The sequence below is a fragment of the Thunnus maccoyii genome, chromosome 9, assembly GCF_910596095.1.
Source record: "Thunnus maccoyii chromosome 9, fThuMac1.1, whole genome shotgun sequence".
In the NCBI taxonomy this organism is placed as follows: domain Eukaryota; kingdom Metazoa; phylum Chordata; class Actinopteri; order Scombriformes; family Scombridae; genus Thunnus; species Thunnus maccoyii.
The window spans coordinates 19,484,636-19,505,184 of NC_056541.1; the positions used below are offsets into that span (position 1 = coordinate 19,484,636).

At 40.1% G+C, this 20,549-nt stretch overlaps 2 protein-coding genes, 1 long non-coding RNA gene and 1 other non-coding gene across 5 annotated transcripts in view; 2 read left to right on the forward strand and 2 right to left on the reverse strand.

Annotated features, from left to right (window-relative positions):
• Positions 1-240: 240 nt before the first annotated feature.
• Positions 241-3,098, reverse strand: gatc (glutamyl-tRNA amidotransferase subunit C). Its single transcript, XM_042420275.1, has 5 exons — positions 2,386-3,098; positions 2,232-2,282; positions 1,164-1,333; positions 948-1,051; positions 241-755 (listed from the first exon to the last, which is right to left on the reverse strand). The coding sequence occupies exons 1-5, from the start codon at positions 2,566-2,568 to the stop codon at positions 694-696; spliced, it is 570 nt and encodes a 189-aa protein (XP_042276209.1). The 5' UTR covers positions 2,569-3,098; the 3' UTR covers positions 241-693.
• LOC121903350 lies at positions 1,300-9,778 on the forward strand. Its single transcript, XR_006098020.1, has 3 exons — positions 1,300-1,377; positions 7,876-8,129; positions 9,693-9,778. It is a non-coding gene; the product is annotated as an uncharacterized LOC121903350 (long non-coding RNA).
• trnak-uuu lies at positions 3,355-3,427 on the forward strand. Its single transcript has one exon. It is a non-coding gene; the product is annotated as a tRNA-Lys (tRNA).
• The window catches only part of sgsm1a (small G protein signaling modulator 1a), a 35,362-nt gene continuing 19,538 nt past the window's right edge, over positions 4,726-20,549 (reverse strand). The window contains exons 4-25 of one of the 2 annotated variants that reach the window (XM_042420270.1): positions 19,708-19,870; positions 19,281-19,433; positions 19,118-19,185; positions 17,832-17,977; positions 17,291-17,428; positions 16,789-16,913; positions 16,130-16,197; positions 15,821-15,984; positions 15,251-15,386; positions 14,357-14,486; positions 13,784-13,848; positions 12,767-12,912; positions 11,943-12,071; positions 11,675-11,857; positions 11,139-11,210; positions 9,637-10,857; positions 9,403-9,527; positions 8,904-8,986; positions 8,641-8,750; positions 8,412-8,508; positions 7,829-7,996; positions 4,726-6,285 (exon numbers count right to left, since the gene is read on the reverse strand). In XM_042420270.1, the coding sequence (XP_042276204.1) occupies positions 6,197-6,285; positions 7,829-7,996; positions 8,412-8,508; positions 8,641-8,750; positions 8,904-8,986; positions 9,403-9,527; positions 9,637-10,857; positions 11,139-11,210; positions 11,675-11,857; positions 11,943-12,071; positions 12,767-12,912; positions 13,784-13,848; positions 14,357-14,486; positions 15,251-15,386; positions 15,821-15,984; positions 16,130-16,197; positions 16,789-16,913; positions 17,291-17,428; positions 17,832-17,977; positions 19,118-19,185; positions 19,281-19,433; positions 19,708-19,870 (3,779 nt within the window). In that variant the 3' untranslated portion in view covers positions 4,726-6,196. Of the gene's footprint in view, positions 6,286-7,828; positions 7,997-8,411; positions 8,509-8,640; positions 8,751-8,903; positions 8,987-9,402; positions 9,528-9,636; positions 10,858-11,138; positions 11,211-11,674; positions 11,858-11,942; positions 12,072-12,766; positions 12,913-13,783; positions 13,849-14,356; positions 14,487-15,250; positions 15,387-15,820; positions 15,985-16,129; positions 16,198-16,788; positions 16,914-17,290; positions 17,429-17,831; positions 17,978-18,610; positions 19,062-19,117; positions 19,186-19,280; positions 19,434-19,707; positions 19,871-20,549 lie in introns of those variants that run through there. The other variant, XM_042420271.1, reaches the window with a different exon arrangement.

Genomic DNA, 20,549 nt, shown 5'->3' on the forward strand with positions numbered 1-20,549 from the left:
AAATAGAATCCAGTTTTCCTAAACAGGTGTGGCGGAGAATACGTAGGTGTAGGTATGAATCACAGGTGATTACATATTTATAGGGGATTTTAGATGATGTGATCATTGTGTAAGGATAAATCAGGAGTGTCCACCATAAAATGAACTGTAGCTGAAAAACATGTCACAGTCTAATTTTTAAGCTAGATTATGGCTGATTTTTAAACATGGTGGTATGGAAACAAAACAGAATATGAGAGAAAAGATTCAATGTTTATTTATTTATTTATTTTATTAAAGTAAAACAACACTAGAATGAAAACAGGACACATCATAATATAAATCACAAATCAAAACAATCCACCACCCTTGCAATTAATATTCACATGTCACGACACACTGCTTACTCATCATTTTGACAAAATGATACTGAAACTGAGAAAGGATTTTACACATTGCTGTCAAATGAAACTGAAAAGTAAAATCTAAATCAATTACCAGCTGCTTTATTTTTTCCTGTTTCACAACATGTGAAACCTACAGTACAGCATATTATTTATTATTTTAGGTGATTGCTGCATATAAGCAGTGAAGTGATGGGGTCTGGATTTGATTTGACCGATCTGTAACACACAGTAGTTCTTGGAAGAAACATCAACTTCCCAAAATAAAAATAAAAAATTGTTATAAATATCAACGACACATTTCTAAAACTCAGAACTCTGAGTGTTTCAGCAGGGCAGCCCTCTCCTCCCTCTTCGGTAGTGGGATATTTCCTGTGGTAAAAAAAACCAAATAAGTCATTAGACCCTTTTACCTCACACCTGCAAGTGAACAGACATTCAATACACACAATATACACACAGTCACATATGTGCATGTACATTCTCGGCCCTCCATACAACACACAACCGATCCTTCAATCAACACTAATGTTTAAAAATGAATATATTCAGTTTGTTTCTTACCTGGTGGTGCCACAAAATATTCTTCAACTGTGTTTTTGGAGAGCTGCAGCAGTTCTTCTGCACAGTCTCCTTCCTTCACTGCATCTTCCCTCAGGTATAAAGCCCTGAATGTGCACGGATGAAACAATAAATGTGTTGAAAATTCAGCTGCAGTTGTTGCTCATTCCTCAAATGATAAACAAGTTGTTGTTTTTTTTATAACCATCTGAACCATACCTGTCCTCTAGAACTGAATCCATTGGCTCAACCCCTGAAGTGTCAACAACATGAAGCTGATCTGCAAATCTTATCGCTTTCTCCAAACAGTCCAGTCCCTGTTTGGTGCGGAAATCAACCAAGGCCAGTCGCTCCAGTTTGTCCACCAGATCAGCAGGGATTTGGGTGGGCTGTAAAATCAAAGCAGTACTGATAAGGACTTTGATAGTGACAGGTAACTATATAGGAACATTCATTCACAACTTGTATTCACCTAATGTAGTCATGACTGATGTGTTGTTACTTGTTATATGTATTTTTCTTTTGTTTTGTTGACATCATTGTGCAAAAACATCTGTTTAATCAGTCCAAAGGCAAATTGTGTAATACTGATGTCACTGCTACTGTTCAGTAACATAAAAAATATGAATTATTATGTAGGTAGAATTAACCTGCTTAATTAGTCACACTTAAAGGACAACAAGCCTTCTTCTGTGCAGAAATGTATTCAAAAGTTTATCTGAAGCTAATATGAAGCTTCCGCCATCCAAACTAGTCAAATCAAGTAGATATCTTTCAACGTTAAATCTTTTTAGTGCCAAAGTCCCTCTTTTGTTACTATACTTCCACTGCAGCTCAACAGGGAAACACTTAGAGGGAATTTGATGCTAAAAAGACTGTAAATGTGGCAGATATCCACTTGTCATGACTAACTCAGACTGCTGAAGCCTCCTATAAGCTTCAGATAAACTTTTAAATGCATTTTACAATAATGAACAAAATGACTGTGGACACACTGTGGGTTTTGGCCTCCATCACTTACATTGAAAGCACATTTGAAGGGGATCTTTTAACAGCCAATATGAACAGGAGGAATGATTACAACGAGGAAAACCTCTTTCAGTGTGTATATAGACACCTGACTGTTGTTTTAAGACATACATCAACAATTGTGAACCTATCCTTGGGTTGATTTTCAACTTAATATCTAAAATGTAACATGCATCTGAAGGCATTAGGTCACGAAGAATTACCTCACACCATGCAGGTACTGTAGTACGTACTGTATGTGTAGTATGATGGTTTTACCTGGGGCAGTTGGTCCTCTGGTACTGGTTCCCATGTTGCAAACTGTGGTACCTAGAAGATGCACGCACACACACAACAAACAAGTCAATGTTGTGCACAGGCTATTGATTAAAGCGACTACAGTTCAAATAATAAACATCAACCTGTATGTTACCTTAGGGTTGTGTGGTTGAGAGCTGAACAGACGCGTCACATTAGTGCTGTTTCTTCTGTGGAAGTTCAACACGTTTGATACACTCGAGTATCGATCCTTAGTGAACGTTTTAAATGACGGCTGAATTATCTTCCGTGACACACCACGGCATGTGCGTCCAGCGGTGAAGCTAAACGCCGACATTTTCGGCACACTTTTAGCGAGCTATGTCCGAGTGGTATTACAAGAGTGTCACATTTTCTTCTGTTTTCACAAACTCATCGCGAAGGTCAGTATCAGGGTCTCATGTCGTAACTAGCTTCATGTTTGCAGCTAACGACTTGCCGTAGCTAGCCCAGGAGAGACAAGATGAGGGGAAACAAGAGAATTACCTTCCTCTTACTTCCTTCTTCGCCTACATAGCCATGGTGATTCGTTTTAGTTGAAATACAGTATCTTAACTATTTTATAGCGTCTATGTATCTAAACTGTGATAGAATATCTCTTCGTTAAAGAAGTAAAGCTACCCTTCTGTAGGAAAACATCGTAAAGGTGAACATTTGTGAAATACATTGTGAAACCGGAGGGGTTTTCTGGAGAACCCCTTCTCCCTATCGATAAGTTGTTTCCCCTGAACCCAACCAGTCGTCTTGAGATGCTTTACCTTACCCAAACTTTACCGTTAATACAACCAGGTATCTACGCCTAACCACAGTATAACCTACAGGTTCAACCCCCAACCTTAAACACAGAGGGGGGCGCTCAGGGAAATATCACTGTTTTAAAAGGGATTTTTATTTTCTTCGTCCGTTGTAGCCGTTAGCGCAGGCGTACTATTGTAAAAAAAATCTTAAAAACGGTTCCGGTCCAAAACTAGCTTACGTATTTAACGATGTGTAACGTTACACGGGTCATCAAACTAATAAATACGTCCACAGTTAAACGCTAGACACTTTTATGAGTGATAAAGAGTTCCAAGTTTTCTCGAGCGCCCGGATAGCTCAGTCGGTAGAGCATCAGACTTTTAATCTGAGGGTCCAGGGTTCAAGTCCCTGTTCGGGCGATACTGTTTTTGTCAAGTAAGACTGTTCAGACCATGAATGTATGGTTCAGACCATGAATGTATGGTTCAGACCGACATCAGCTCTGAACTAGGATGGTGACATTATGGGGATTTGGTCATAATGATGATGGCAATATATGAAGAGCTAAGGGAAATGTTTACAAGTGTGTCTTAAAACAACACTCAGGTGTCCTTATGAACACTGAAAGAAGTTTTGCTTGCTGTAATCATTCCTCCTGTTCATACTGGCCATGAAAATACCTCCTTCAAATGCGCTTTCAATTTAAGTGTGTCCACAAAATCATTTTGTGCAAAAATGCATTTAAAAGTTGAACTGAAGCTTATATGAGGGTTCAGCAGTCTGAGTTAGTCATATCTGCCACATTTACAGTCTTGTTAGCATCAAATTTCCTCTTTGTGTTTCCTCAGACAGTGTTTCCGTGTTGAGCTGCAGTGGAATTAGAGGAACACAAAGAGGAACTTTAGCACTAAAAAGACTGTAACGTTGACAGATATCTACTTGATTTGACTCATAATCATATTAGCATCAACGTTATTCCAGTTCACCTTGAGAGGGACGTGAATGTCTGTGTCAAATTTCATGGATTCAATCCATCCAATATATACATACATAGATATATAGATATTTCACTCAAAGTCACAGATGTCAGCCTTAAGGTGGCACTCATGGAACAAGTCAGATGATCTCCAAGTCATTAGGATGTACCTCTGAACAACATCTGTATCAAACAGCTGTTGTGCCACTTCATTGTAAATGTTGAGATGTTCCACTGGATAAGTGAAAACTTTGACCTGCTGGTGGTGCTAGAGGGAAAGTCAAGAGATCACCAAAGTCAGCAGGTTTGATGAGTGTCAAGTTCATGCAATATTTCACAACACATAACTATTATTTATTATGTAAGTGGTGGACTGACTGATATTGCCACCTCCTAGGAATAATTATGTTTCTTATAGATATAAAACTACTTGGTACTATGTAGGTAACTAGGTTGTACTTTTGTGAAACACGTGCTGATCTGTTGATGTGACCTTCTACCTTCATGGGATATTTTTGACTCACTCATCTCAGCATGATTTAATGTAGTAAAAAGCACATTACACTGTGTTTTGGAAAAATAATGATTCCATTTTTATTTTTTATTAATAAGAACATATACCATTTAATATATATTTATATATGAACTCTTAGTATAGAATTTGATTGTTGTACAATACACATTTAGAACTGGGCACAAAATAAAAATATCAACTTTACAAAAAAAAAAAAAAAAGCAGCATCTGAATGAGAAAATCAATAAATAAATAAATATTTTTTGGCAAATAAATGTTACAATAAATTAAGGTTTTCTGACAGCAGTTAGCATTCACAAAGAAACACTGATATTAAATGCATTTCATCTCACCACATTCATGAAACAACACTTGAAGAACAGCTGAGTTCAGTTTTAGGCAATGAAAAGCGTGAATGTGGGTAACTGGGACCAACATTAGTATTAATTTAAGGGGCTAAAAGCATATATATTATATGACCTCAGAAGCTCCAAATCTTCAAAACAATAAAAACAGTTTTCCTCACATCAGGTCGTTTACAATCAACTTTGAAAATCAATAACAAGCAGAGAATTTACCTTTCGTTTTCTCCTCTGTGTTGAGGGCACTCATACTACAAATTTGGTCACTTGTAACTAAAATATCATTACCGTCTCGTCTGTTCTTCCCAATTTATAATCATATTCAAGCTGAAATTAACATTTGATTCAAAGAACAGATGTCTAGGAAATGCTAGCGGACAATAATAACAAGACAATACAAAAAAATCAAGGTGAGTAAACTGCACAGTTTACAAAATATACAGCGTTTCACTGGATGATGAAAAATAGAACTCGGAGGACTTTCAAATCTTGTTGCTTTGTGTAAATCTTTGCTCAGATATCCATAAGTCACTTAAATATCAGGTTATGATTCTACAACTTAATAACTTAATATAATTCTCATAATTTGAACACAATTTTCTCTCGGTACAATACGGTTCACACATGACAAATAAAGACATACTATTTGGCAGACAAGGCAGTTCAAGGACATTGAAAACACTGTCGGATATTAAATCACTGAAATGGTTCTATCAGTTAAATGTGATTGGAGGTTGGTTTTGGACTAAAAGCCACTTTTCGGGATCAGTTATCAGTGAAAATTTTGGGGTAAAAACACAAAAGTCTGCTGACATTCATTCCTTCATCAGGGGAGAGGAATAGGGAGATAACCTGCTTCTATGATCAACATTTTATTTCATCTTGTAGACTTCAACTATTAAAATAAGTACTAAAAACTATTATCACAACATATTTTTCTCATAAATATAGTCTCTGGTTGAATTCAGCTCTGCATTTTGGTTTGAAATGTGCATCTACAACCATCCTTATCTCAAAATATTAAGAGCACTCTGATTAAGTTTGACACTTGAGGGATTTATGACAAAAACATTTAGAAATCAAAGAAATATTTCTCCTGTTACGTTTGCTTTCACTTGAACATACTGACAAATATGAAGCGTAATATTCTCATACACCTGTTTGACAACACAAACAACATAGTGGATACAGTTAGTAAGGCTCATAGCAGCAAACAGTGATTGTAAAGGCTTTGTGTATAGTGTGTGTGTGTGTGTGTGTAGATGTTTTTTTACTCTTGTGCTGCTACAGCCGTTTACACTTTACTTGGAAGGAAAAGAAGACAAAAACACCACAATCACTTGTTCTCTATAAGCATCTGCACCTTGCACACCAGATCTCTCGCCAGGCTCAGAATCTGCTTTATGTTGTGATGCTCAGCCATTTCTGAAAGACAAAGGAAAAAAAAAACCTTCAGTTTCATCGTTACCCGTTTTTTTATAAATGCATGAATGACAAAAACAGCTTCAGCTACTTCAAACCAGAAGAATCGGTGGAACATTTTTTATTAAGTCTCCAGAGATTTGAAGAGACGTGTGTAGTCCTTTAACTTAATGGACCCTGGAGCTGTTATCTATCACAAGTACATTTAAACTCAAGCCCTGCACTATAATCATTTGTACGGAAGCCTGCAAGAGTTTTAATTCATTTTTCTCCATTTCTGTTCTGTATTTATCCCATTTTAATGAAGCAAATCATGTTTCAACTAAAAGTTTATTCAATATAATAAATCGTGGATGCTTGCAAGGTGGTATCTGAAAAAAAATAAAATCGGTGGGTCAAATGCTGAAAAATAAAAACTCTCTTACTGAAAATTAGACTCAAGTGCATGCATGCTGTAACAACAGAGTAAACATAAAAAGCTATTCACACACAAAACCTCTATGATTAAAATGATTTCCTACAGTGAAGGAAAGCAGTCTTGAGCTTTTTGGGCATGGATCATAATAGAATTGTTTTATTGACATATCTTATTGTATTTTTCAACAGCTCATTTTGAAATTAATTTACCATCGGTTGAACTTTTACATTCAGTAACATTAGCTCAACAGTAAAGCATCAGGTTTCAGTGCATTAAATTAAAGGGGCACTCCAGTGATTTCGTATTGCACTTCCATGAAGTTGTACCCTGATTCCAGACACCTGAATTGATGAACACGTCTCTGATTTTTTTAGCTATTCAAAACAGTCTGGTGATTGTTTTTCTGGTTGGAGAAACAATCTAGTTAATCCTTTTGACAAAGGACAAAACACTCTTTGCCATGAAATTTGGTACAAAGGGACATTTTTTCAGCTCTTGCGACAGAAAAATTGACATGAAAATGGCAACAAGCGTGAATGAGATCAAAGCAGCTAGATGGGTTTTATAACAACTCTGAAATTGACATTTCTTTAAAGCAACTACAAGGAGTTTTTTTTTTTTAACTGGCTATGAAACAGTCTCAATTTCATACTGATGCTTCTATATGACCTACATAAGCAACCAGACCATCAGTGAGAGGATACAGATTTATTCTAAATGCCTGTCCCCGGGTCTGATTCCCTGAAAAATCAGATGAAACGACGATGTTTCAGCTCCGTTATCATAATCAATAATATTGGGGGACTTGTGTGAGAGACAGATTTAAAAAATGAATGGCCAAAATTGGTGTAGCAGAGGGTGAGATATCATGACTTTTAGTATGAGTCAAGCTCCAAATTTGCTGGATCCTACAGTTCCCATCCATGCTCCCAGTATGAAACACAGACTTTTTGTTATAAAAGTCTCTGGCTATTTTTAAAAAATTCCTTCAGAGTCAGAGAAGACCTGTTTTCACTCCCCATGATGAGTAAACTGATCTTAATTTAGAAAACCTGCGTGAGTGGTCCTTTAACAGATGATGGAGCATATGTATGTGAACTGCAACAGCCGTGAAGCTTCATGTTTTACCATTGAAGAATTTAATAATATCAGTAAAGTCCATGTTGTTCTCCAAGATGATATCCCTGTAGATCTCCACCAGCGCCAGGGCAATGAAGAGGACAAAGTGACTAGAGGAGGCAAACTTTGCCGCCCAGATGGTTTCCCAGACTGCAAACACGTCATCGTACACCAGCTCTGAAAGACAAAGCACAAAAGAGCGGGATCGAACCACCACATCAGTGTTTCCGGGCTCGGATGGGACACAAACATGTAGGAAGTTGAGTCATCAGTTGAGAGAGATGAGAGCTGAGGCGGTGTTGTTGCCGAGGTAGGAAACATACTATAAAAGCCAATAGTTAAATCTTTAGTATAAAGCATGGTTGACTTAAAATCCCATCCATGCAGTCGCAGTTCATGCCAATTATTTCATCAGCAACTCCCAGAGAACATTTTTCCACAAATATATCTGACTTCCAAATCCCTTCCTGCATGTCTTGTTAACAAGCTGCCGAGAGGTTTAGCATTTTATCAACAAACAGGGCTTAAAGAGGACTGACTCTGCTATTCCTCTAATTGGCACAAACTCTTTCACACTGTGCCGTCGCTTTACCTCGCTTGAAGTCTAGGAGAAACCAGCGGTAGCAAAAGTAGAAGTGGGTGTAGTCTCCGTTCTGGTGCATTAGCTCAAACAGCTCAGAGTCCAGGATCTATACAGAGATGAGATTCGGGAAAGGAAATAATGAGTCAAGTGTGGAGTTTGTGGGTAATGAATGGATTTAGCGGTACCTGACTTCTACAATACATATATGCCGATATGTGTAAAGACTTTACTGTGTCACCTGGATTAGAGAGCGCATGTTGGCAAAGTGAGTATCCATAGCTCCTCCGTGTGGAAAGTTTTGATTCATTCTCTTCATGAGCTCAGAGAAACAGCTGAAGGCCATGGCCTCTGAAAAGGAGGGAGAGAGAGTAGAGAGAGAGGAAGCTGGAGTGAGAAAGTGAGTGGGAAAACTCTCCTCTGTTGTTCCATCAGTGAGAGTAAAAATACACCAAATGTCAGAGATTAAAAAAAAAAAAAAAAAGATTCAGTGTGTTGACTCACCATCATCCAGAATGACTAGAAGTGGAGCCAGCAGATCGCACATTCCCTGTACATAGCCGATGTCGAGGTGCCTCCAGATGTAGCTTTAAAAATACAACCAAGAAGGTGAATTAAACTGCTTTTTATCTGCCAGGCTGAGTCATACACTGCTGTCCAGATTTAGAAGCACTTCTACATTTTTTCTTCAGCGCTGAACAGAGTTATTCAAATTGACATTCAACATTTATCGAAGCAATTACTTTTGAAGTGCAAAAATTTTTTTTTTATCCCTTTTTACATTATTAAACTTATCTATAAGGCAGAATTATTAATATACTTATGAGGTCATTTGGTTGGTTTCATGTTCTCTTTAGTTGTGCTTATGTAACTGAGGAAAATTAAGAAAATTTAAATATAATTTATCTTCTACTGCAATCCAGGAAAAAAAAATCTATTATTGTTAAAGTATAACGCTGGAATTATTTTATATATTTCTAATTGTCAGTCATCAGTGTTTTACCTGCACATAATGTTGCGCAGTTTCTCCAGATTTGCAGGAGTGAAGTACCAGTAGTTCCTGTCACAGCGCTGGACGTCCTTTTCAATGCGGTGCAGATTTAATGTATACAAGTCCAAAAGCTCTTGCTGAAACAGACAATAAATACATGAATAAATAAATAAAACAAGCTCATAATAGGGTTGATTTGTCTGAGGATAAATGAATTTGAGCTCTTAAAAAAAGAGAAGCGCTTACAGAGAAGGCACTCCCAGCAGATTCTTGAGAGGTCTCTTCATTCTTGATTTCTTCAGGTCCGGCCAGAGAGTCAAAGTGTGGGTAGAGGCTCTCCATCTCCGGCTCCTCAGACAGGATGGACTCGGTGCCCTCTGGACTGGGCTTTCCCTGCTCCTCCTCCGGCCTGAGCTCCAAGTGAGGGGCCGAGTCCTCTGAGGAAGATGATGGATCACACCGCCCCTTCCTGCTCCAAGGCACCATGGAAAATTTGGCTTTGGGGATCTCCTCCATCTCTATGGCTGACGGAGACTCATCGGATTCAGTAATGACTGGAGCCTCATCTTTCTGAGAGGCGCAGTACGCTTCTCTTGCCCTGATGTCTGCTGAGAAAAGGAGGCTCTTCTCCACTTGGGGAGCTCTAGGATCCTTCTCTTCAGCTCCTGCTGCCACCTCTGTCTTTGATTTTTCTGTGTCCTCAAATTTCAACCTTTCTGTCTGGTTTCTCTTAACTTCTCCTTCACTTTCTTCCTTTTCCACATTTGTTTCTGCAGTTTTCTCGAGCTTTGATGTTTCCTCAACACTCACATCTTCCTCTTTTTTAAGACTTTGCTCAACAAGTTCTCCTTTGGATTCTGCAGACACTGCAGATACCACCATATTATCCTCATCAGACACTTCTTTTCCTTCAATGTCTCCTGGTGCAACAGGACCTTCATCTTCACACTTGGTCACCCCTGTTTTAATATTCTCAGGATCAGCCTCAACATTTTCTTGTGTTTTGGGTTGCAGACTCGTCTCTTTGTTGGCCTCTTCCGATGGTTGGATCATGTTATCATCCAACACCTCAGTCTTGGTGTCTTCTGCAGTTTTGCTCACATCAGGTACTTTCTCCTCCTCCTCCTCCTCTTTGCCCTTCACTTCACCTTTGACCTGCATGTCTGGTTCTTCTGTCAGACCTCCACTCTCTACCCCTGCTTCCTGAGGAGGTTTGACTGGGCTCTGCGGCACTTGAGGGACAACTGCAGGTCTCGAGGTTGCATCAGGCGCAGCACTGTCCTCTGTGCTGAGCGAGCCATCTGACAGGCCAGAGGTGACGGAGAAGTTGCGGGAGGAGGGATGTCCGGAGTCAGGGGAGCTTGTCCCGTTCTGGAGCGCTCCGTTGGGCATCTTTGGCACCTGCTTGGCCTCTTCATTCTTGGGCTCGGTCTCGATCTGGTCCACCTCCTCTACGGACTCAAACACCTGAAAGAACAAGCCAAAGGGAAGCAGGCTACTCCAGGGGAAGGGATGGGAGGATGTGAAGAACTAGCAGGAGAGAGAGTGCAGGGCGGAGGAATATCGGTTCAAAACGTCGAGACTGTCGCATGCATCACTTTTAATCATTATTGAGAAATGTGTCAAAAAATGATCAGGATTTTAAAAGCTGTAAGTGCTTCTTTGGTTGATGTAAATTAATTGATTACCTAATTTGTATGAAGAAATGACAAATTCGATGCAGGTGCAGTACGGTCAGTTTTTGATACCTGTGTGCTGCTGCTGGAGTCACTCTGCAGGCGAACCAGACTCTGCCTGTCTGAGCTCTGGGAGGACTGGGACTGCATAATAAAGACATTCAGGCCAAGATATTATTATATAAGTATAAATATATTTTTATGGATATACAGTCTCATTGTATGTTGGCTCCTGTGCTGTGCTCACATTAGAGTCAAAGATTTATTTGTCACATGCTCATAACTCATGTACTCATTAAAGGGATACTCCTGTGGTTTAGTTGCAGGAAAAAAGACTGCTGAATTCTACATTTCCCATAATGCTACCGATATCTTTTCATTAAAATATGTATATGATTTTAATTTTAAAATAGAAAAATCCCTCCAGAGCTATAAAAGATGTTATAAAACTGCACCCACAACTAGTAAACTAACCTTTATTTGTTAAATTGGCCACATTTAGCTTTATATACTGTAACTTTCACAACATAAACAACTTATTCCTTTAAACAGGGAATAAGACTGACTGTGTTTCTCATTCTGCATACAAGTGTGTGTTACTGCGTTACCTCATTGCTGACAATGGAGTCATGATGGACCATCTTCTGACCGGGACTGTCCATGCTCGCCCCAGAGGAACACTTTGCTAACGCTGCAGCATGCTGCTCCTTCTCCCGCTGGCGAACAATCTCCTCACAGCCCAGCCATTCACGCATGGTCTGCTGGTAGCACACTTGGACCTGTTCATCCACCTGGGGTGGAAGGTGAGGAATCAAGGGTCAGCGGTTCAGGTGGAAAATGTTCTGGAGGCAAAGCCACAATGAAAAAATGACAAACCTCTTTCCTCTCGTCTTCAGACATTCCAAACTGGTAATGACCCAGGAGGAAAGGCCACACCTGCTTACGCAGTGAAGGTTCCACACCGCCAAAATAGACCAAACGAAGCAGCTCCTGCTCCTGGTAGGCCTGAAGGCAGAAGACGTGACTTCAGTCTCCTCACTACTTGCTTTCTAGTAAATCTGTACTGTGCTTCACAACAAAAGATTGACAGTAACAACATGGCAGCTTGTAAACAGAGGCCTCACAGTAGCTGTCACTCTTTCAATGTAGACCATGTTTAATGCATCTGAGAATGTATTAGATGGAAAACAGGCATCTCTCAGCTGTCATATGTAGTATATATAGTACTATATGTGTTCATTTATTGGAACTTACTTCACAAGGACATCAGAAATTCACCTTCAGATTCAAGTTAAGTCCAGATTAGAAAAACCTGTTCAACCAGTTACCTGCTGCTTCATTGAGCAGGGTTATTTTGTGTCTTTAAGATAAATCAGTTTCAAGAAAAATGTTTTGGTTATAGTCAAACGCTCCATGACTCCAGGTAACTGTATCTAATGTTCACAGGTCTAAATACACTCTAGATGTGGACATTTAGACTGACAGGGCCATTAGTCATGCTTCATACACTCTGTTGTGAGACTAATAGTGTGAGACACATGATTAGCAGAGGATGAATATGGATGAGACGGATGAGTGACAGAGTGAAAGAGATAGTCTAAGAGTGAACATGTGCGTGTGTGTGTGTGTGTGTGGACTGCATACTGTCAGCAGTTAATTTGAAGTTTATGTTGCAGCGCTGTGACACGGATAATGCTTACTGTGCTGTCCTGGAGGAACGTCTGCCACACATCTGCGGTGAGCCCTTTGTAGGCATCACACGGCACGTCCGGAGCCACGATGGCGTGATTGACGAGAGCAGAGAGATGTGTGCGCACAGTAGACAGGTGACGGCAGTATGCCAACCCTGGTTGACAATACATGTTAGTTATTTAATGCTTCTGCAGGAGATAGTGATAATTAAAATGAGGATATTAACCCTTTGAACCCGAGTTTTTAATTTTCTTCACTTACATGCTAATGGCACAGTCACTACATGTGTCACCCAGTCATGCCATATGTTGTTGTTTTCAGGAAAAGTTTAGCTATTCAGAAATGCCACTGTTTTGCATGAGAGTAGTACTATATATGCTCTAATGACGTTTTTATGAAAAAATAAACTAAAAATTGAAATTTTGTAATTTTTATCTTCACTGTATGTCCAGTGGTTTTCAATACAGCACAAATGTACATAATGAATGGATGGAGGAGATTGTCCGGGTTAATAAAAGAACCATGATGATGGGATACTCTTTTGCTGATCGTTCTGTATCAGCCAGCAAGGTATGAATATGTTTTGAGACATAATTGTGGTTGATATCAAGTTGTGATGTCATGTTTTGGACATTAAAAACAACAACTATCTGCTCAGAATTACATGCTGCGTCTACTTCTCACCACAGTCATGGATGCAGCTGTGAAAAGATCGACTGGCTTACTTTTACAGGAGAAAAAGTAAATAAATTTGATGATTATGACCCAAGATCTCAAGTTATAAAAGGAGCGTCTTTATCCTGCGATTCAAAGGTAGATTTACTGAATCTTATCCTTAACAGATCGCAGAGAAACTGTCATCTGTGTAAATCTTTGCATTCTACTTTTACAGAGTGAGGATTTTGAAATTAAGGGGTACGAATATTGATGTTAATTGCATCCCTCAGGTGCAAAGGGTTAAGTAGCACAGATTTTCATAGCGAATGTGAATAGACAAAGTGAAAGCACAATAAGAAATCACATACAGCCATAAAATGCCCGAGAGATGATTTGATACTTCATGTTGTCACACAGCAGCTTCAGAGGAGTCCTGCAGAGAGACAGAAGGAGCAACACTTTACTGATGTGGAGAAAACACTTTGGCATAATGTAACCATTACATGTAGTGCATGAGAAGTTATTCAAACTGTCCTGAAAATGTGAGTCTGTGTCTAATGTAGCTTTTAACAGTATCGGGGCCAACCTTATATTATTCAAATGATAACCTATTGTGCTGCCATAGACAACAAAGCAGCCCAGCGCCGTGCCTTCATTCATAGCCTTTAACCATTTTATCTGCATTGCTTATCACCTCATTTTCCCAACATATTATCGTGCCAGTGAGGTAAATGTCACATAATTGTCTTCCAGGCAATTGCTTGTTTCTTGTATCTTTTTCCCCCATCCCTTTGTTTTCAATGATTTTTCGAATTGGCACTGAAGGGAGCGGGTCTGGTGAGCGGGTGTGTCTCTGCAGGTTTAAGCAGTCATCGAATTTAACACGAGCAAAACTAAAAACAAAAAAATAACTCCAAGAATGTGGTGTGTTGATCTCTCACCTCTCGTGGTTGCACCCTTTGGGCATCAACCCATCAGAGAAGCTCCCCTGAGAACAGGAGGAACACGAGGACTTCCTGAGAGTCGGGTGCCACATAGTAGCTCCCTGATCCATCAAGTCTGGTGGAGTCACTGCAACATGCAGACACACACATCGTCACTGTCACTTTAAAAAACATTACGCTGCCTGGGCTCTCAAGAACAATTACATTTAGACTTAAATGATTTAAGCAGGATTAGGCTGATCAATTGTGATCTGCTGAAAGCACTGCAGAGTATAATTGGTTTGCACTTGATTCCTGTTAGAGCAAAGATAAAGCATATAAACAAAAAGCCATCATTTTCAATTACTTTATATAGAGGGTTAGGGTTAGCAGAGATCAACTGAGCAAAAGCCTCTCCCAGATCAGGAGCCATAACCCATCAATCAGTTGTCCGCCCATCAGCTGTTAAAAGGTTACCATGTTGTAAAGCAGGAAAAAAAAGGTGTGACACAAGGTGGCAGGGAGTGGGTGGGGTTTTAATAACGGGACACATCAATAAACTTGGCCAGAGGCACAGGACAGGCCAGGAGGATATTAGATGCAAGAGATTAAAGCAAGCTGACAGATGGACAGACAAGCCGAGGTGTGACAGTGTTACAGCTGCTTCCTGTGAGTGAGGGGGATTCTCCAGGACAGCTGCAGGACCTCTTGGGGACAACCAGAGTCCCTGTTTTGGAGGGGGACTGTCCACTCAGTTGAAGGGAGAGGGAGGAAGTCAGATGGGGAGGATGGGTTACAGTCACTGTAACAAACAACGATTGACATGTTCATGAAAAAAATGCAACAATCTGAAGAGGCCCGTGGTCACTGCTCATGTTCATTTTCTTCTCTGGGGAGGGAAAAGTCTCTCACCAAACTCTGACTGGCTGTTTGGAAAGAGGATGCGGAAGACGTAGTCTGTGGCCTCGTCCTCCTCCTTATCTGAGACCGAGTCTGAAGATCCAGATCCCTGAGGAACCCTTTTCCGCAGCTTTGGAAACACCTTCCCCTGCAATGAGAAAATAACTGTTATTAAACAAATGCCAACAAAAAAAAAATCACTAAAGTACCAGAGCCCAGCTAAGCCATCCATGTGAATTTAAGATGATTGTCTGCATACTTGTGCCTATTAATAGTGGCAGCACAGGCGTGGGTGGTTTTCATTATTCAGTTTAGCTGCAGATACAATGCTACTCACAGTCCGACAAAAACATCCATTAACTCAAGTGCAGAGAGAACATTAAGCTGCACATTCATCAGTATCACTCCAACCACTACTGCAACAGGGCAGTTCATCCGTTTCCAAATCCAAATGTCTTTTTTATTGATTTATTGATCAGATAATGCTGATTTAGCATTTTAGGGCTCTTTTTCTGGAAGAACGGCTCATATGTGTAATTTGTGTTGTGGGTTGACCCCCTAAGAATGACCTCTGGTGCTTACCTTTCCCCTCTGAGACCAGAGTGGAGGGTCCAGCTGGCCGTGTGGAAGTAGACCGTTTTCCAGACAGGAGAGGAACTGGAGCAAGTGGCCTCCTCTGGGGAAGCGAAGTGGAGGCCTCTGGATCCCGTCCTGACTGACCAGCACCACCGTGCCCCCACTGTCGACTACAGGAGAGGTACAGGATTATTTATTCATCAATTTATCCACAATGACATTCTATTGTTAGTCATAATAGCAAGAAAAAAGCTTTAATATCACATAAACACTAAATAAAAGTTATGGTATTATGGTAGTTTTGTGTGGACCCACCTTGTTGGTGACAGTGCAAGTAAACTATCTCCTCTAGAGGGATTGTCATGGCATAGTCCCAGTATACACTGAAAAACATTTAATCACACGCAGTCAGTAAAATAACAATCCAGACTGAGTGAAGCGCCAGCTAATGCTGGAGCACACAAATCCATAGAGAATGTTTACGTATTATGTGTGTGAGTCAAAATCTCAAGGAACATTAATTTTATGGCTAATAAAGAAAGTAGTCAAGATCATGCACACAGACGAGCAGGCACAGAGTTGCATAATGTGATAATCAATTCTTTTGGTGAAGGAAACCATGCACACACACACACACACACACACACACATACATACACACACACAGAGGAACATAACATGGTTTGCTAGTTTGAGAGATGTCTGACAGCGTCTCAGTCAATAAACCATCAGCTGGCTTCTGGTGAGCTGAAAATAAGCCTCATCAGATCTGCAGCATTTACTCCGCACACAGAGTCCCTGAGCCGCACACAAACACACTGCATTATTCAGTAACACTCGAGTGTTCCACTAACAGCAGAGAGACGCAGCAAAGAAATAATGCAGAGTGTTTACATGTCTTTGTGCAAACACAAATGTTAGATATATACAGTTTATAATCGCCAAAATCAATTTGCAGCTGGATGATTTTGCACCTGCGCTCATAGTCCAGATCTCCAACAGAGCCGTTCATGAGCTGGTTGGGTGTCCACTTCAGTGTCATGATGTCAGCGGTCTGGTGCAGAGAGAGGTAACCCGGGATAGCCTCCATGTCATCCCTCTGAAACATATGAAACATGTGGACAGATGTTTTCATTTGATGCATCAGACCGAAACCGGCTGTATTGTTGGTGGAGAAGAAAACGCTACTTAAAGCACACGTGAACAAAAAGAAATAATTTTGTTAAGCATATTAGGCTTTTTGTACAGTGTTCTGAGTTGTATAGGATGACAACAAATTACCATTTTATTCAAGTAAAATGGAAAAAAAAATATTGTCTGTCAGTTAATAAAATGTTCTTACTGCTACTTTTAATAGCAAGCCTCGTCTTTTTTATCTTTTACAAACTCTTTTATATATATATATATTTTTTACATTTTTTTAGCGAGTGTCATATCAATGTAACTGTGAGTGAAAAGGAGGAATCAGACAGTTACCGGTTGAACAAGCACATTGTTTTTGCCAAACAGCAGTGTCGCCCTGCTGTTTTGATGCAGTGACTCCACATATTCACGAGCCGATGGAGAGGGAGAAGGGCGTTCATCCATGCTGCTGCTGGAGTGCCGCTTCTGGATCTGGAAAAAGACACAAAATATTGGACAATTCTAAGCCGATGCTACACTGATGTCTTTGCAGAATGATGAAGATAAAGCCTCTCTTAAGAGAAATATACAGTATCATTCATCCATGTGCACAGTGCATCCTTCCTTGTTCCTGATGCCGAAGACCAGGATACTTTTACTTGGAATACACACACACAAATACACAGCACCAGCCGACTGTAAAGAGTATTAGTGGTGTTGTACGATAGGCCGAGTTGACCTGGTTCACTGATAACTTGAAGACTGAACAAATATGAGGCTTTCAGATAAACACAGTAATCTAAGCACTGACACTGATGAGACGTGGCACTGATAAACATGTATTACAGATACATGGGATAAAATAAAGGAGCCCAGGATTAGTTTTAACACTTACACACAGTGCGGGCCTCTTGGTGGGTGAATCCTGCCTGCAGTGGCCACCGTGGATGCGATGTCTCTGCACCAACTCGTCAGCAGACGGATCCGTCCAGAAGTGGTCGGCTGTCTTCATCTTTGTGTACTCCAAAGCACAAGGGCCGACTGTCACAATGAAGGTGCACAGTTAAATGATGGTGCAGACACGAGCTGTAAGAGTTTGTTAACTAAACAGGCTTAAGATTATCTTTAACATTAATGAGAACACTCAAAAACAGAGGTACAGAACAAGTATATCTTATGGGTTAAAAAGTAGGCTTTTTAGAGAAGTACCACAATAGGCCTCAGATTATCCACAATTCGATCCACCATGAAGGTACAAAGACTTTTTCAGTGGTTGTAGCTCCCAAACTTTTTGATTTGTAACTCCTTAAAACAAGTCATCTCTACTTCTCTTTGTGCGTAAGTCTACAGGTGAAGACCAGTTCAAAGAGTGATTTTTCCCTCCAGAATGTTTTCAAATACATTTCAGAGACTTGAAGATAAAAGATTATCTAGTAATTCACAATAAAAAAACAAAGATTAGAAAAAAAGAAAAACAAACATTTTTATGGCAGAAATATATTTTCTACCTCTGCCTCTGCTTGTCTTATTAACAACTCATAGTCTCTCAGATTAATATTGCAACCCTCATGGGGGTGTGGTTTGTACCTATTCCACTGGTTTAGGGTACAAAATTGTACAAAGTCAGCCTAAAGGTACAGGTACTAGCACATGGAACAAGTTGCCTGCTCTGACCTGGGTTCAGTCAACAGCAAAAGTGCTTCTGGCTTTGCTCAATCAAACATAGTAATCACTGTCGACTGGTGGGAAGCTGGTGAGGGATAATGTTTTTGTTGCTGCAGCACCAACTTCCACTGGTTGTTCTGTCAACACTATTTCTTTCAATTTACAACCTCCTCTGGTCAAGAGTGGGAGTTAGCTGCAACACAGACTGCAGTGCAGGAAGATATAGCCATTACACATTGGGAGAAAAACAGAAATGTGCCAAAAAAAATATTCCATTGGTTAAAAGTGCTTTTTTGTCACTTGTACTTTTGAAAGTGCAAACAGTGGGGGTTTGAAAAAACTCACTAGAAAAGGTAGGGTTCCATAATGTTCTTGTGCAGTGTACTGGTATAAGCTTTTATGCTGCACCATGATCTCACATTTTCACGTGCACATAATCTCAGACCAGGGTGTGTCATATGATGTTAGATGATTACAGTAAATGACATAAATGCTCACAATGTCACAAATAATTACCCAACAAAGAGGCGAGGATGGGTCCGTCTACAGGGTCCATTAGAAAAGCCTCTTTCTCGTAATATTTACTGGAAGACAAACGTGAAAGGGGAATTTTGAGGGGTCGTAGAGTTCTAGTAACACACACAGCAGAACAACATGTAATTTGCCTCTCTCAACGCACCTGCTGTTCTCCACCAGGTAAAGGACGATCTTGTCCAGCACCTTCTCAAATAGAGCCGTGCGGATCCACAGGTTCTTGACGGTTTGTGGGGTGAGGCTGGGCAGTCGAGGCATTTTGCGCAAGCTGTCTTGACTTTGTAAGCTTTGACTTCGTCTGCAAGATGAAAAAAGGGTAAAAAGTGTTAGTCGTAGAGCAAGAATAACGTATTTAAAAAATGATTATATTATCTTTAACAAGTAAAATTGCAAATGCATGAGGCTAATGGAATCAGCGAGTCATGATTCATAGGAGCTTATATGAATTATTTAGAGGGCTTTTCAAATTACAAAGTAGCCCTTCAAGTAAGCAGAAAGCCATTTGTTTTCGGTGCTTTTACTCGTACAATCAAACAGGCTTTGATGTCTGCTGTGATGTGTCCGTCTCTCACTTTGTCTCGATGATCTGCTCCAGCTCCTGGGCCTTCCTGCACAGCTCTTCAGCTGGGGCAAAGTTCTTCCCCACCTTCATAAAGAGCGCCGCTATCTTGTTGCTACGCAGAAAACCTGCTGCTCGCCGTTTCAGCCCATGCAGAACACATGCCTCCACGGCAGCTGTTGGGACACAAACGCACCATGTTTGGAAAGAAGAAAACACACTCTTCACAAAAGTGTACTCAATTAATTCTGTGTGCTAGAACAGTATAATGGGAACAAGAAACCAACATAAAGAGAAAACAGTAGCAATTGTGCATTATGTCCAATGTGTATTATGTGAGCAAAAGTGTCACTTTTTCTGTGCTAGAAAGCATTTCTTACCATAAAAAGAATGTAGTGGAGTATTAATAGTGTGACGTCACTCCAATATAGAGACAGAGGTGAAAACAATTCATTGTTCTCCATTGACTTTGTATTGAATGAAGGTTCCTCCTTGTCAATTCTGTCTGCTAGCAAACAACAGAAAAATGCCTAATAGCTGCTGTGTGGTGGGATGCACCACCAACAGGGTAAAGAACCAAGAACTAAGTTTTTATAAGCTGCCGTACCAAAAAACTGAGCCTTTAAGAAGACAAAAGTGGATAACGTTACAGGGCTGTGGAACTGTGCTGCAGAGTGCCTACAGCTCAAAAACCTCCGTAAAAATGACACATATACCTGGACAAGCTGCTAGTCACAGAGAACACACATGAAAGTAATTGTAATTGAAAGGTATGAGATGTTTGTCACAGACATTTAAATCACAGAATAGCTAACCTGCATTCAGCTGAAATACTAACTGTAAAAAGGGTCTGAA